Here is a 16,455-nt window from a genome sequence, read left to right on the forward strand (position 1 = left end):
GTTTGTCTTTGACCTTTGTTCCTGATATATAACTCCTGAAGTCCTTGTAATTTCCTGGGTGGTGGGATTGTCTTTTGCTCTTATGAGGGGATTTTGGGTGGGCTTCTGGATGACGGCTGCCCATTGGAAAGACCAAGCCATGATTAGAAGCTAAGAATTTTTAGCTCAGTCATCCATTTTCTTGAGAAGAGCTAATGAGCCATCATACTTACATGATGAAGCCTCTATAAAGCTTCCAAGTACAGGGCTTGGAGAGCTTCATTGGTGAACACTTGGAGGTGCTGGGAAAGTGGTATGTCTGGAGAGGGCATGAAACTCTTCATTCTTTCCCATATACCTTGCCTTACCTTCCATCTGGTTGTTCATCTATATCTTTTAATAAACATTAAAATTACAGTTAAATGTATTTCCTTAAGTTCTGTGAGACACTCTAGCATATTAATCAAATTTAAGAAGGGGATCTTTGGAACCTCTGATCTATAGCCGTTTGATCAGAAGCATAGGTGATAACCTGGACTTGCCACTGGTTTCTGAAATGTATTGTGTGTGTTGTTGGGGGGTGGGGAGGGAGACAAGTCTTGTGGGACTAAGCCCTTACCTATAGGATCTGATACTATCTCCAGGTAGATAGTATCAAAATCGCGTTGAATTCTTGGATACTGCCAGTGTTCTGAGAATTCCTGTTGGTGGTGTGAGTGAGGTACACTCTCCACTCTCACTCCCACCTCCACATATTTTTTAGTAAAAGATTGAGTTAGAAAAATAACAAAGGGACACGAGCCAGCATAGGTGGCCAATGTGAAATTACTATAAAATAAGTCATTCCTACAGGAATATTTTTGTTTTATAATGTGGTTTCTCAATTCATGTTAGGCTCAGAAATCTTACTGTGCTGTCAGAATTGGGAAGGATAGTATGGATATTATTTGTGCAATGAATAATCAAGGGAATGAATGGATGGTAGTATAAAACAGAACATCTAATACATTGCTAAATCCTTTAAATGGCATAGAAGTAGAGTTAGTCTAAGAAGATAATTTTTTATTGAAGTATAGTTGGCACACGATATTACATTAGTTGCAGGTGTACAACATAATGATTTGACAAGTATGTATGTTATGCTATGCTCACCACAAATGTAACACCATCAAAGTTCTTCTCTTTTTAAAAAAATTTTTATAAAAATATCTTCATTTATTCATCTGAGAGACAGAGAGAGAAATAGTGAGCAGGAGCTGGGGAGGGGCAGAGAGAGAAGCAGACTTCCAGTTGAGCAGCGACGTGGTAGTGGGGCTCCATCCAGGACCCCAGGATCATGACCTGAGCTGAAGGCAGACATTAAACCAATAAGCCACCCAGGCACCCCTAAAGAAAGTCAATTTCAAAACCACTATAGTTACTTTTTTTTTTCCCTTAAGAAAGTGAATTTTTACTCTTGCCTTAATTCTTAAATCCCTAATAAAATAAAGAGCAGGCTGTGTGCTATTTGACCAGAGCTCTGCTTCCGTTTCACCACTTGTGTCTCAGTTTCACTTTGTTGGGTCTGGGACTTGAATTCACCTTCCTTGCAAGCTACTAAGTTTCATGGATGCTGGAAGAAGATATGGGATTCTTTGGTCAATGACAAAGAACTTTCTTACACAAGGTACGGTAAGCAGCATGAATATCAGCATATTTACAAGTTTATCTTGCCTCAAACTCCATAGGGTTTACAAAATATTACCCAGATGGATGCTACTTACATAGTGGATTTCCGTAACAGCTAAGGTACACTAAGCCTAGTGAACCCATTGCTTTTATTTTATTTTTTTGCAATCAGCTAGCAAACTTGCTTTTTGTCTCACATGGAGATATTACCATATCCATCAAGGTTGCTTGCTACAAACACAACACTGAGAAAATAGCTCGGGAAAAGAAGCATTAGGACCTTGAATTCTGACACATTCGGAAAGACATCTAGGAGCACTAAAGCCCCATGGAAGACTCTCCCAATATACCTTGTGGTGGTTTCACCTTCACATTGGCTTTCCCCATTGGCCGTTATCATTATACACTGAGGGGAACAGTATTGTCCCTGACAGCTACCTGGAAAAGCCTTAAGCTTCCCTGTGGTTGGACCATATATGACTTAATCACTGGGGCTGGGGTAATGTTCTTGATTTAGGCCTAGCTTTTGTATCCATTCCTGAACAAATCTCTGTGTTAAGGGGGAAAGATTACTCTGATTGCCTTAGATCAAGGTAACCATGTTGCTGGGGTGGGAACATCAATTTTACTTAACCTAGTAGTTACTGCCCAATGGGGGGAGGGGGAAAATGTTAGGGAGGCAGTCACTAAATAGTCTACATAGACCTTAAGTGGTATGATTCAAGAATCTTGCTGTATTTCAGATTTTTCCAAGTCAAATGAGGTGAGAAAAAGAAAATAAATGAGAATTCTTTGGCTCTCTTTTTTATACCTTTACTCCGAGAAAACTTATCTAGTTTTTTATTCTACTCATATTAATTGAGCACCAATTAGCAGTCAAGAATTGTATTAGACCTGGGGGTACAATTTTGAATAAATTGGAAACATCTGCTAACCTCACAGGGTTAATCATCTGGTGTGGATTCAGACAATTTAAGAGACCATTCGAATGAGAGAAAGTGCAGGGTGATGGCAGCATATGGAAGGAACACCTGACCTGGACATGGGGGCAGAGGAGGATGGTTAGGAAAGGCTTTCTGGAGAATGTGATATGTAATCTGAGGCCAGAAGGATGGTAGGAATTATCAGGTGATCTGTGTGTGGAAAGGACGGGATTGGTCAGAAGCATGACCTAGGCGATGGAACAGCAAAGCAGGTTAAAGAATCTAAAAGTAGTTCCATGTGTCTGAATCATAAAATTCAAGGTGAGAGATGAGGTCAGAGAAGAAGTGAGGAGTAGGGGCAGAACATATTCTCTATATTAAAGAGTTTTGACTATCCTGAAAGCCCTTGAAGGCTTTAAACAAAGGGGAGAAATAAATATTTCATTTTAGAAATTTCACCTTGGCTGTGAAGTCAAAAATGAATTGAGGGTGGAAACAAAGCTGAGACAGATGAATTAGAAGACCGTTGAAATCAAGGCCAGAGATAGAAGGAATTATACTAGTGGGAATGGAATGAAAGGGGCAGATCTACAGTCTATTTAAAAGTTGGAGCCATACTTCTTAATGAGTAACTGGACACAGGAGATGTGCATTAGGAAGTCTATCAGTCCTGGAAACAGGATAGCAATGATAGGAACCAGCATATTGAATTCAGGCAGGCAAAAGTTCAGATCTCTACAGCTTAGAATCTAAGGCTGAATTAATTACCAGTAAAAGGGAGACACTATGACTAAGTACATAGCATGGTTACTTGTGGATGAATAAAATACTAGGGATCCCTGGGTGGTGGAGCGGTTTGGCGCCTGCCTTTGGCCCAGGGCGCGATCCTGGAGACCCGGGATCGAATCCCACGTCGGGCTCCCGGTGCATGGAGCCTGCTTCTCCCTCTGCCTATGTCTCTGCCTCTCTCTCTCTCTGTGACTATCATAAATAAAAAAATAAATAAAAAAGAAAAAAAATACTATATGTCAAGTTCCTGACACAGAGTAAATCTTCAGTAAATTGAGCAATATTTGAGTCCTTGGTTCTCTGGAGGAGCTGGTTGGAGCAGCTGTTCCTGAAGTACAGCAGATGGGAGTGTGCTGCTGTAAGAAACAATAAACTGGACCTACAATAGTTTAATCAATATGGTTTTTTTTTTTTTTCACAATATGGAGACTGGAGGTGGACAGCTATTGCATTAATTCAACCAGAACTGGAGTCTTTGCAGCTATCTTCAGCTTTATCTCATGGTCACAATATGGCTGCCTTGCCCAGTTCTAGCCTCCAGATTATATTCACATTTAAGTCAGGATTGAGGGGGACCAGGCATAAAATAAAGGGGGGATAAGTTTGTCAATTATCCTGAGATGGGAAACACAGGAAAAGAAGCAGAATTCAGAGGAAAAATAATGAACTTGATTTTGAATATACAGAGTGTTAGGTTTCTGTAATATAGCTACCTAAAAACAGGTATAGTGGGCAGTTGAATATATTGGCCTAGAGTGACATCTGAGCTTGAGGGGGCAGGTTAAATTCTGTGGGGTGAATATGAGAACCCGTTTAAAGGATGTAAGGTGAGAAAAGTAGAGCAGGGCATACCCCTGGAAGAGAACACACACATTTAATGAATGTGTAGAAGCTGAGGGCTGCCAAAGGTGACCGAAGAGTGGCTAGAGAGGCAAGAGGAGATGTCATGTTTGGTATCCTAGAATAGAAGCCTAAGAGAGCAGACAATCTAAGGAGGACACGGTCAATAATCTCAAGTGCTCATAAAGGCAAGGAGGTAGTAAGTGACCTTGCTTAGAGCTTTTCCTATTGTGAGGATAAAAGCTAGAGTGGACTGGGTTGAGAAATACAAAGACAAGTGGAAGGAGAAAGAACACATGTCAATAGTTCTTTTTCTTCTATTCTCAGAGTTCATATTTTAGGATGTTACTTGTAATTTTTTTTTTTTTTTCAAAAAAAGATTTGGGTATTGTCAATTCACCTTTTTGGAGAGAATTAAGCTAGAGATGTGTGTCTCGTCTCATGCCTTTCAAAGAGTCCCTTTGAGCGCCGACTACTCTCATTATGTCATCTTCCTTACTCCAGGGAGAAGGCACAAACAAAACCACTCGACACATTTGACTTCTGGGGAGCAAGATTGTATAAAGGTTTGCTGCAGAGCACGTCCTAGTACTGAAACTGTCTGGAAGACAGTTTTGTCTGGTACCACATGTAACACAAGCTAACTTTCCCAAGCTTTTCTTTATTTAGTATGTTTTAATGTGGATGAATGTCTTGGAAAATAAAAATATGGGAAAATACAAATGTTCCATTTGTACAATTTTTGGTAGATTGCATTCAGATTTAAAACATTAAAATGCTTTGGACCACATGTAAAAGCAACTTGTATTTTGGACCACCCAGACTTGGAACACTGTGATGAAGGACTACAAAAATAAGAAACGTGTAGGTGATATTGTATGTAGTTGGCTATTTTGGTTTAAGAAGTGTTTTTCCTGCTGAGGGAGGAAGAAAATGAAACACTTGTTTAAATTTAAAATACTCCAAATCAGGATCTCTGGGTGGCTCAGTGGTTTAGCACCTGCCTTTTGCCCAGGGTGTGATCTTGGAGTTCCAGGATCGAGTCTCACATCAGGTTCCCTGCATGGAGCCTGCTTCTCTCTCTCTCTCTCTCTCTCTCTCTCTCTCTCGAATAAATAAATAAAATCTTTAAAGAAAATAAAATAAATACTTCAAACCATGCAAGAGACATAGTTAAAAGAATGCAGTTTCCAGGGGGAAATTCTTTTCTTCTCCCCTTCCTCCTCCCTCCCTCCAACTCTAAAATATATAGACCTATCTCATAGTTCAAAAAAGTACTTTTCAGAGTAGGAGGTTTTCTAAAAACAAAAACAAATGTTTTGCTTTCTTTTATTTCCTCTTCTTATGGGATTAGACAGTAAAGGCGGAGAAAAATAATTTCGCCCTCTTGGACTTTTGTCTATTTCAATCACCAATGGGGTCACTCTCAAAATATTTATTTGAGAAAATCAAATTGTCTGGTAGTGGAGTTGTCAGAGCTCATATTCTAGGATGTCACTCACTCTCGCAGCCTAGAGATTAAAACCTTCTCGTGGTCTCTACTATTCATAGGATTTTTTAAAAGATTTTATTTATTTATTTACGAGAGACACGGAGAGAGAGGCAGATGGATAGAGGCAGAGACGCAGGCAGAGGGAGAAGCAGGCTCCATGCAGGGAGCTTGACGTGGGACTCGATCCCCGGTCTCCAGGATCACGCCCCGGGCTGAAGGCGGCGCTAAACCGCTGAGCCACCAGGGCTGCCCTATTCATAGGATTTTTTAAAAATGATTTTATTTATTTATTCACGAGAGACACGAGAGAGAGAGAGAGAGAGAGAGAGAGAGAGAGAGAGAGAGAGGCAGAGACATAGGCAGAGGGAGAGGGAGAGGGAGAAGCAGGCTCCATGCAGGGAGCCCGAGGCGGGTCTCCATCCCTGGTCTCTATCCTGGAGCTCTGTCCCGGGTCTCGATCCCAAGTCTCCAGGATCCCGGGTCTCCAGGATCCCGGGTCTCCAGGATCACACCCCGGGCCAAAGGCAGGCGCTAAACCGCTGAGCCACCCAGGGATCCCCTATTCATAGGATTATTAAACGGAAGTTTTCCGATCGTTCTTTCCCTTAAGAGCGGGCAGGAAATGAGTGAGCGCCGGAGAGCTCTGCTTTCCCCGCCCCCCCTCGCCCCCAGAGAGGACCTTCCCGCGGCGAGGCTCCCTCCCTTGCCTGCCGTGGGCCGAGCGAAGGCCCGTGACGCGCCAGTGGGCTGTGCCCGCGGTGCTCGCAGCGCCCCTGCCTCCCGGGGCCCGGCCAGCGGCGGCCGCAGCGGCGGCTCGGGCTCCCTGCGCCCAGTGCTGCTCCTGGCCAGGCGCCTGCAGCTCAGGACACATCTCAGCTGCGCCCCGGGCCAAGCCTCGTCTGTCTTTTCAAGCTCTGCATGCCACCCAACTGAGAGAGAGAATGGGCACGGGGGATTTTATCTGCATTTCCATGACCGGAGGGGCGCCCTGGGGGTTCAGACTGCAAGGTGGCAAGGAGCAGCAGCAGCCCTTACAAGTGGCCAAGGTAGGACCACCGAAGAGGTGCTGTCGCCGCTGCGTGCTGCGAAGGAGTGAGAGCAACCTGTTGATGGTTTTTTTCAAGTTCTGATTCAGGAGTTTAAATATTAGTTTGAGTTTGGCGCTGATGTTAAATTTTCCTAGGATGCGGGTTTGTTCGTGTTTCGAAAAAACTTTGGAGTAGCATATAGCATCTATGTAATTAACCAGTAATTGAAAGTGGGGGGGGGGGGGGGGAAGAGTGCCGTATTTATCAGCTGAAGAAAAAAAACAAAAAAACAAAAAAAAGCCTAGTTAATTCAGCTCCTCTGACACCCAGCAAGACACTTGGGAAGTTTCTTCTAGGCAGTTTTAGAATTTGCAGTTGAGTTATTGTTTCGTGTTACTTTACTTGGTTCTGGGAGAAGATAAATGCCTAACCTATTGACTTGGCTTTTGGGGACTTGTAGAAAGCGTTGGTAGTGATATTTACAGTGCAACATTTATTGAAAGGCCAGTTTTGGACGATACTTTTAAATACTCTATGAAAAGGTCAGAAAATCTATTTGAAAGAATATTCTTTCAAGGATTTGACAAATAAATGCAAAAATCTATTCCATTCCATCATGCTTACTCATCTAGCTAAGTGCTCAAAATAAAATTCAAAGACACTAGAAATATAATGTAAGTAACTTATAGGAAACTTTGAAATGCATCTAATAACAATTTTAAATGTTTTAGATGTTCCCATCCTATTGCTTGTTTCTTGCTACCAGTTTTCTGGAGGGGATATGATATTGTCTAAATTGGAAGTCAGCTAAAATAAATGTTAAAATGCATGAAATTTAAGAAGCATTTTACCTGATTTAAGTACTAAATTGTAGTATTGTATAAAAGAACATGTTTGATTAATTTCCACTATATATATATAAAATTGATCTAGATTCTTAGGAAATATGTGGACTACTGGCCTTTGTAGTTATTCTTTCTCTTGGCCTTTTTTTTTTTTTTTTTAATGTTCACTGTGAGGAAAGGAATTTCTATGAAATTTTCTGCTCCTGGGCTTCCATCGCAAAATCCTTTCACAATGCAATGGTGGAATCCTGCCACCTAGTGAAAATTTCAAACATCAAGAATGAAGCATAAAACAGAAGGTGAAAAGCAGAATTTTTAGAACTGGAAAGTTTCTCAGAGACCTCCAGTTCAACTTGCGGATTTTAGATAAGGAAAGAGCCCAGAGAGTTTAAGTAACTTTCCTCTGCTTCCAACTAGCAGTAATTGAAGAATCTGGAAAGATGGTTTCATTGTGTTGCTGTGGGAGTCGATGGCAGGAAACATCAGATGAAACAGGGATACCTAATTTGGAGTGTGCAGAATTCATGAGACTGAACTGGATTTGTTCTGGGTCTGGAATAGCAGTTGGCTGGCTCCAGTTACTGAGATTTGGGTTCTAATTCCAGCTCTGATCTAACTTGTAGCCCGGCCGGAGACAAATCTCTCACCCTTCCTGAGTCATCTGTTGTGAGGTGGTGTGTGTGTGTGTGTGTGTGTGTGTAGAGGGAGAAAGGAAAATTTTTTGAGTGAGGTAGGAAAAGAGGAAGTAAAGAGGAAGTTGTACTCTTCCCTCAGTGAGATTCTCTATTGCTCTAGTATTTTACTGTTCTAATAGCACAACTTAGAATCTCTTGCCTACCAGTTAAATTGTAGAGACAAAGGTGGCTGGGTGCTGTTTTTCTCTATTAGTTCTTCTGTGGCCAGATCTTAAGAATAGGGTGGGTATTGGGTTTCTCCAACGTCCTCAATGTGTTTATTGCAAAGCAGAACTATTATACGGTGATTCTTTTTGAAGAACTAAGGCAAATTGCTAGTGAAGGGTGCTTGGGACCATTTCTCTGCTGATGACATCTCTATCAACAGGATTCAGAGAGGTTTATGATGTGTGTGTGTCAAAAATTCAATCTTGCTCTTCCGCCAAGTCAACTTTCCTAAAATGCCCTGGAAACATATTTGTGATTTTTTAAAAAAATTATTAAAGTATTTGGATGTTTGTTTTAATTTTCTAGTTTGTGATAGTATGAGTAATTGTTTATTCTAAAATATCATTATGAAAGCATCTGGATGTTTGCCTTAATCCTTGTGTGTGTGTGTGTGTGTGTGTGTGAGAGAGAGAGAGCGAGAGAGAGAGAGAGAGAGAGAGAGAGAGAGGAGACTGCAGTGTGCAGTCTAGTTTTTTCCTTTGTGTTAAAGGTGACTAGAGAGCCTTCTAAAGAAAATAAAATTTCTGAGTTAGCATGGCAATGCCTACTTTTGCTGGTCTATTTTTTCTCCTTAATTCAAACTTATACTTAATTTCTTAGACTAGCATTATTTGTTCTAGAAAATCCTTGGAACAAAGTGCTTGTCACTTTCTATGTTATCAAGGTCATGTCCTCAGTGGGATCACTGTTTTTTATTTAAAACTTCAAGTCAACTTGATTCTAGTAATGGTCGCTCAGCTCAATGAAGTGAACGTTGCATGGCATAGATTTCCTCCTTTTCCATGGTGATACTTATGAGGGCTAAGTTGCCTCCAAGAAGCAGGATGGGAGAGGAACAGGGCAGGAAGGCTGGGCAAAGATGGTTGCTAGCAAACACAGTGCTCGCAGTTTTGAAGACCATGCAGACGATAAATTTGGGAATTAAAGAAAAAATATATTAGCAAAGAAAAGGAAATATCAGACAGTGCTTGACAGGCCTCTTAAAATGGGAAGGGTACAAAGCAGTTCTATAGATAACAACAGTTTGACTTGTTATAAAGTATCTGATGTTCAGATTTTTCATGGTTCTGTATCGAATGAAAATTGATCAAGCTGAATTAGTGAAAAAAAAAAACCCTAGTCTAATGTTATTAACAATGATTAGAAGTTGAGTAGCTTTATAATTCCCGGTAAATAGCCTTCTAGTGACACATTTATCAATTTTGAGAGATGTTCACACATTTTTAGTATTTGGCTGGCTGATTGAACTGTAGGCAAACTCAAACTTTTAAGGATCACTAATAGAAGCATTAGTAATCAAGCTTTTCATTGACATTGATGCTCAAGGACATAAAATTCAGCTTTGTTTTCAAGATTAAATTGAATTTTTAAGAGGCTCAAATAATAACAGTTGCCTGGTTTTTAAGTGTTTGTATATCTTTTAATTTATGCTCTAAATACATGTGATAGAAAGCAAGCATTCTAATACAGTTATAGGACAATATTCTGTAAAGTATATTTTCAGGAGATCATTCATAGAAACATTTACTGAGACATTTTCAACATGAAACTTCATTGTTGTATACAGATATTCTTAGAAAAACTATTAGCATTTTACTTTACAAAACTCTTTTTTTTAAAAAAAAGTTTTTATTTATTCATGAGAGATAGAGAGAGGCAGAGACATAGGCAGAGGGAGAAGCAGACCCCACGCAGGGAGCCCGATGTGGGACTCGATCCCAGGACTCTAGGATCACGCCCTGGGCGAAAGGCAGGCGCTAAACTGCTGAGCCACCCAGGGATTTCCAACAAAACTCTTTTTTGGAACATATACTTACATGGCCATGTCTCTGGACATGCTCTTGACAGATCACTTTGGAAAATCTTCATATAAAGAAGTGAGGAGAAATTTTTGTTTTACAAACAAATATTATGAACAATTCAGAAATAACTCACATTTTGAAAATAATGAACAGAGAAATATTTCCATTGTATCCTTTATATGTTTGAATGTTTAGAACTTTAAGCTTTCTTCAAAACATATAGTTATTATTCTCTTATTAAACTTCTCTTCTTTTTTCTTTTTTAGAGAGGGAAAGAGGAAGAGGTAGGGTGGAGAAGGGGCAGAGGGAGAGAGAATCTCAAGCAGGCTCCATGCCCAGTGTGGAACCCAATGCAGGGCTCGATCTCACTACTCTGAGATCATAACCTGAGCCTAAATGAAGAGTTGGTCGTTTAACCTATTGAGCTACCCAGGTGCCCCTAAATTTCGATTCAAAGTTTCAAAGAATTTTTATTAAAATTGAGGTGACAAATTGTAATCATCTATTTTATGAGGCAGAAGAGGATTTAATGATTCTGTATGCCCTCTGTTTAAAACTTTAAATAAAGGTATGTTATTTAGGTAAAGTACAATCAAATAACATAATCTTATCCATTAGTGCCATCAGTGAGGTCTCTGAAATGTTTCAAATAAAATAATTCTGGAAACATAGCTATTTCTAAAGGGAAAAGAAATACTTTAATGCGTTTGGATATGTGTATTTGAGGATAAGTGCTCCTTACTACATATGGAAAGTTAGTAACATCTTTGTTAGACAACATGACTGATAATTTTTTATTGAGTTTTTGAGTGCTTTCTAGAAATTCTAAAATCAAATATGCTTATACAAGTCCAGTGCACACTGTGTAAATCTATTAAGCATATGTTGTTTAAAATCTTTGTTTTGAAATTGTGTGTTTTAAGACAGATCACTGTTTGTTGAAAGACAATCAGCTGAGATAATGACTATGCCATAAACTTCACCATTATTGGAACATGACATGTATGTAGTGGACATTTATCAAGCTCTTTTCAGGAAAATTTTTTTTTGCAGTATTTTCTTTGCAGGTATTTTTCTCTCCAAATGACCCCCAAAACTTAAGAAGTAGTTTGAAAAATATCTTCATTTTAGAGATGAAGAAATTCAGGCCCAGAAAGGCTAAGTTACTTGCCAAATGTTACGCTGTAAGAAATGGTGGGATTTGATTGCAAATTTGACTTCTACTTCTGAATTGGTAGAAACAGGTGCCTGAGAGAATAAAGGTAGGCTTATAAAAAACAAACCTTATAAAAAAAATAGTGTGCTCTTCATCCAAATGTGATTTATTTAGCCAAGGCATCCCCCCGGTATCAAGATTTATAAACACTCTGAAGGCAATTTTAATGTGTGGTGAGGATTCAGAACCAGTGCTATAGAAAGTTGAGGCCAGATATGTCACCACAGGGATTCCTAAAGGGTGACATGGTATGGTCTAACACTTCCTCACTGTCCTTTTCCCAGCTGATATAAGAGGAGGACCAGAGAGACACATAAACTGTCTGAGTCTTTAGCATTGTGATAAAGTTATCATTAGTAATGGGAGAGTTTTCCCTTTCTGAAGCCATGGTCTATGGAATGCCAGGAGGCAAAGAGGTGCTGGGAAGCTTAAAAATGATCATTGTAAAGATTGAAGGTGCCTGAAAGAGGGGCATCTGGCAATATATTCCCTAGCAGGATGTCTTCTTTGTCAGTAGAATTCTGGCCTACCAGGCAGCCTGGGTGGCTCAGTGGTTTAGCACCGCCTACAGCCCAGGGCGTGATCCTGGAGACTCGGGATTGAGTCCCACATCAGGCTCTCTGCATGGAGCCTGTTTCTCCCTCTGCCTGTGTCTCTGCTTCTCTTTCTGTGTCCCTTGTGAATAATAAATAAATAAAATTTAAAAAAAATTGTGGCCTACCTAGTACCTATGTGAATGGTGGGATGAGAGTAAGGAAGGGTGGGTGTGGGGAATAAAATTGAACAAAGGTACAAGAGGAGGGAGAGAAAAAGACAGAGATGAGATGGATAGAAAGAATGAGAGAGAACGAGTAGGAACTTAACTGTTTGGTAAGGCAAGGATCCTTGCATCTCCCAGGGGTGAATGACTGTCACAGAAAGTGGTAGGATTTGAACTACCTTGCCAGTACCTGACCCAGATAGGCAACTCTTAGCTAGGGACCAGAAGGTGCCAGCTGGCCTCCTAAGGAACTATTGGGGAGCTTGGAAGGGAGCTGGGCAGGAGCCCTGTTTCCCACGGTAGAGAACTGTGCTGTGGTAAAGCTCTCTAGGGCTCCTTGAAGAAACCACACAAGCACCCTAGCATCTGGACGCTAGCCCCAGAGAGGACAGAGATGACCACTCAGTGTTAACCAAAGAAGTGGGACAACCAGAAAGAGAGAAATGTCACTTCATTCAGTTATGACTATATCTACCAGCCCACTCCTTCTTCAGTCTTCCTGCCTTCCACCTGAGAGAAGCTAGAGGGAGGTAGGGAAAGACCAGACAACACCCACCTCTCGGTGCCAAGCCCTGGAGCCTCTCGGGCTGCTTAGGGAGAGAGCCCAGAGATAGACATTAGATTGAAGCCGTAATTGGACTAGACTATTTTAATACCCAAAAGCCAATGGAAATGCATGGGATCTGACCAAAGTATTATTAAGGGAGGGATTAGGGTTTATCATACTTGAAAGCAGTTGCTGGAAGAAATGAAAAATTCATGTTTATAACTGAATGAGTTATAAAAAACACCTAAAAAACACCAGTTCCATCAGGTTCATGTTATCAAGCACACGTATTTGATATATGTTAGCTTGAAAACTTGCCACCAACTCCTATAACTTCCAGAGATGATCACGTCAAAGCTATTTTATCTAGGTTGAATGAATGCAAATCTGACTTTGGGCAAAAGAAGAAATGTAAGCTACTTCTTTTTTCTTTTCTTTCTCTTTTGTGGAGTGTGAATCAGCACTTTAATAACCTGGTGTGCGTTTTGCTATTAGGTAGGTACATACTTTCAGTTAGTCTAAAAAAGTGTTTCTTGGGATCCCTGGGTGGCACAGCGGTTTAGCGCCTGCCTTTGGCCCAGGGCGCGATCCTGGAGACCCGGGATCGAATCCCACGTCGGGCTTCCGGTGCATGGAGCCTGCTTCTCCCTCTGCCTATGTCTCTGCTTCTCTCTCTCTCTGTGTGACTATCATAAACAAATAAATTTAAAAAATAAAAAATAAATAAAATAAAAAATAAAAAAGTGTTTCTTGAACATTACTGTCAGGGTCCAGAGCTCTCAATTTAAATATAAGTATTCTGAACTTTTACTGGATATTAATCTAGGGTAACTGTTGTTTTTTAAAGAAAGTCCTATTGCAAATTCCAAAAGGTATGTAATATCATTGTGACCTACATATTATACCTAATTGAATAATATTTGTATATTTCTAATAGTAGTGGTTTCCAAAATAATTTAATCTCCCTCCATCAGTTAATAAGTTTCCAAGAATATAAGCTAAGTTATATATTTAGCTAAAAATACTTTACATGTGTATATCTTATAATCGTAGTATATTAACATATGTTATCTCATTTAATACCAGTTGAGTAGACAGTTTAATTAATTACTCTCAGTTTATTGATGAAAAAAAAACTGATTCTGAAAAAAAATTATTTGCAAAAATTTATATAAGGGAATCCAAAATCAAATATAATTCTTTCTCCTGTGGCAGGGGCATCATACTACTCTCTGCTTCAGTTTGGATAAAGAGAACAGGCTATCATATAGTAATGCTGAAAACTGCCATAACTGTGATTTAGAGTTTGTATGAAATAGCATGTTACCATCTAAGATTTAACTCTTAAAAACATTTATTTTTTATTTTTTTTAAGATTTTATTTATTTATTCATGAGAGACACAGAGAGAGAGAGCGAGGCAGAGACACAGGCAGAGGGAGAAGCAGACTCCATGCAGGGAGCCTGACGTGGGACTTGATACCCTGACTCCAGGATCACGCCCTGGGCTGGAGGCAGGCGCTAAACCGCTGAACCACCCAAGGATCCCCTCTTAAAAACATTTGTAACAATTTCTTCTTTTAAATGTGTGGGAAATATCAGAAAGGGAGACAGAACGTAAAGACTGCTAACTCTGGGAAACGAACTAGGGGTGGTAGAAGGGGAGGAGGGCGGGGGGTGGGAGTGAATGGGTGACGGGCACTGGGTGTTATTCTGTATGTTAGTAAATTGAACACCAATAAAAAATAAATTTAAAAAAAAACAAAAAAAAACACAATTTCTTCTTTTAATGGGCTTGAGGAAAAGGATTATGGGAAATGCATCTCCAAGGTCATGTGCAAAGAGAGACAAGATTGGAAAGTGAACCAATTTACTTGTAGCTAAACTTAAAAAATACATGGATTCCAAGATTTGTGTTGTCTCTATTCTACTAGATGCATGATGAAAGACATGAGACTTTTATAAAAGGAAATGGAGAATGCCTACATAGCTTCATTAAACAATCCTTAAGAGTGGGGCACCTAGGTGGCTCTGTTGTGTGGGCCTCTGACTCTTGGTTTCTGTTGAGGTCATGAGCTCATGGGTCGTGGGGTGGAGCCCTGCATCTGGCTCTGCACCCAGTGGGGAATCTGCTTGAAGATTCTCTCCCTCTGCCCCTCCCCACCATTCTTTTGCATGCTTGTGTGCTCACAAACACACTCTTTCTTTGTCTTTTGAGTAAATAAATAAATAAATCTTAAAAAACAAACAAAAACCAGGGATGCCTGGGTGGCTCAGTGGTTGACCATCTGCCTTTGGCTCAGGACGTGGTCCTGGGGTCCCGGGATCGAGTCCCACATCGGGCTCCCCACAGGGAGCCTGCTTCTCCCTCTGCCTGTGTCTCTGCCTCTCTCTGTGTGTCTCTCATGAATAAATAAATAAAACCTTTAAAAAAAATTTAAAAAGCCAGTCCTTAAGAGTGAAGAACATCATGATGTTAAAAGCCTTATATGAGAACAAAGTATTAGTTATTTCATTGTTTGACCACCTCAATGAGAACATATTTATAGTATTGAATGACCTTAGGCATTTTATTTTTTTAAATTCTTTTTTATTATTAAAAAGTAGAGTTGGCCAGGTTCTCAGCAAATTGTCTTCAATGTCTTTGTGAAATCCATTGGTATGTGACAGATCACTGGCAATAGTAGGTCCACTTTGGTGTTATGATGGTCTGTTTGTAGTTTTCTTAACTTGCTTTTAAATGTGGTGTGTTTCAGATAAATATATTGAAAAACACTCTGGATTTGGCATTTGAAACATTGTGCAAAAGTGCTTGTCTCTTGATTATCCAACAAATAGTATTCTTAACCTTGATTTTGGGTTTTTATAATCCTGCTCATCCATGTTTGGCTTTTCTGCTTTTATTTGGAAGCAGTTTGGGTCTTGGATTGGTAAAACGATTGAGTGGATGAGCTTTCCTGAAAAGAATTACAGGTTTATTCTCTAATTATGCCTATGCAATACTCCTTCCTTTACTACTCTTCCTTCGTTCTCTTTACCAAAATTTTCCTGGCTTGAATTTCACCATTTTAGGATACAGATGATTTTTTTCCCTAAGAAATTTTTAAAAAGATTTATTTATTCATGAGAGACACAGAGAGGCAGAAACAGAAGTAGGGAGAGAAGCAGGCCCCCTGTGGGGAGCCTAATGTGGGACTCCATCCCAGGACCCCGAGATCATGCCCTGAGCCTGATGCTCAACCACTGAGCCACCCAGGTGCCCCCTAAGAAAAGTATAATAACAGCCGATGAGTGTTATTTTCCCCAAACATCTTACTGATGAAATAGTATTTTCTGGAGATAATTTTCTTTTCTTTTTTTTTTTTTTTTAAAGATTTTTATTTTATTATTCATGAGAGACACAGAAAGAGAGAGAGAGAGAGGCAGAGACACAGGCAGAGGGAGAAGCAGGCTCCATGGAAGGAGCCCGATGTGAGACTCGATCCTGGGTCTCCAGGATCATGCCCTGGGCCGAAGGCAGGCGCTAAACTGCTGAGCCACCCAGGGATCTCCCTGGAGATAATTTTCTTTAAGAAATTCCTATATAATGTTTCCTGAATGTAAGCACTTCTTTAACAACTTTTTAAATATGATGTGAAAATTCTGTGAGGTTATCATTGTTTGAG

General features: G+C 40.1%; 1 protein-coding gene across 2 annotated transcripts in view; it reads left to right on the plus strand.

Moving 5' to 3' along the window:
* Positions 1–6,455: 6,455 nt before the first annotated feature.
* Positions 6,456–16,455, plus strand: part of SYNPO2 (synaptopodin 2) — a 182,632-nt gene continuing 172,632 nt past the window's right edge. For both annotated transcript variants that reach the window (XM_025466007.3, XM_025466008.3), the window contains exon 1: positions 6,456–6,737. In XM_025466007.3, the coding sequence (XP_025321792.1) occupies positions 6,633–6,737 (105 nt within the window). In that variant the 5' untranslated portion in view covers positions 6,456–6,632. The remainder of the gene's footprint in view (positions 6,738–16,455) is intronic.

The sequence above is a fragment of the Canis lupus genome, chromosome 32 (genome assembly GCF_003254725.2).
Source record: "Canis lupus dingo isolate Sandy chromosome 32, ASM325472v2, whole genome shotgun sequence".
Classification (NCBI taxonomy): Eukaryota; Metazoa; Chordata; class Mammalia; order Carnivora; family Canidae; genus Canis; species Canis lupus.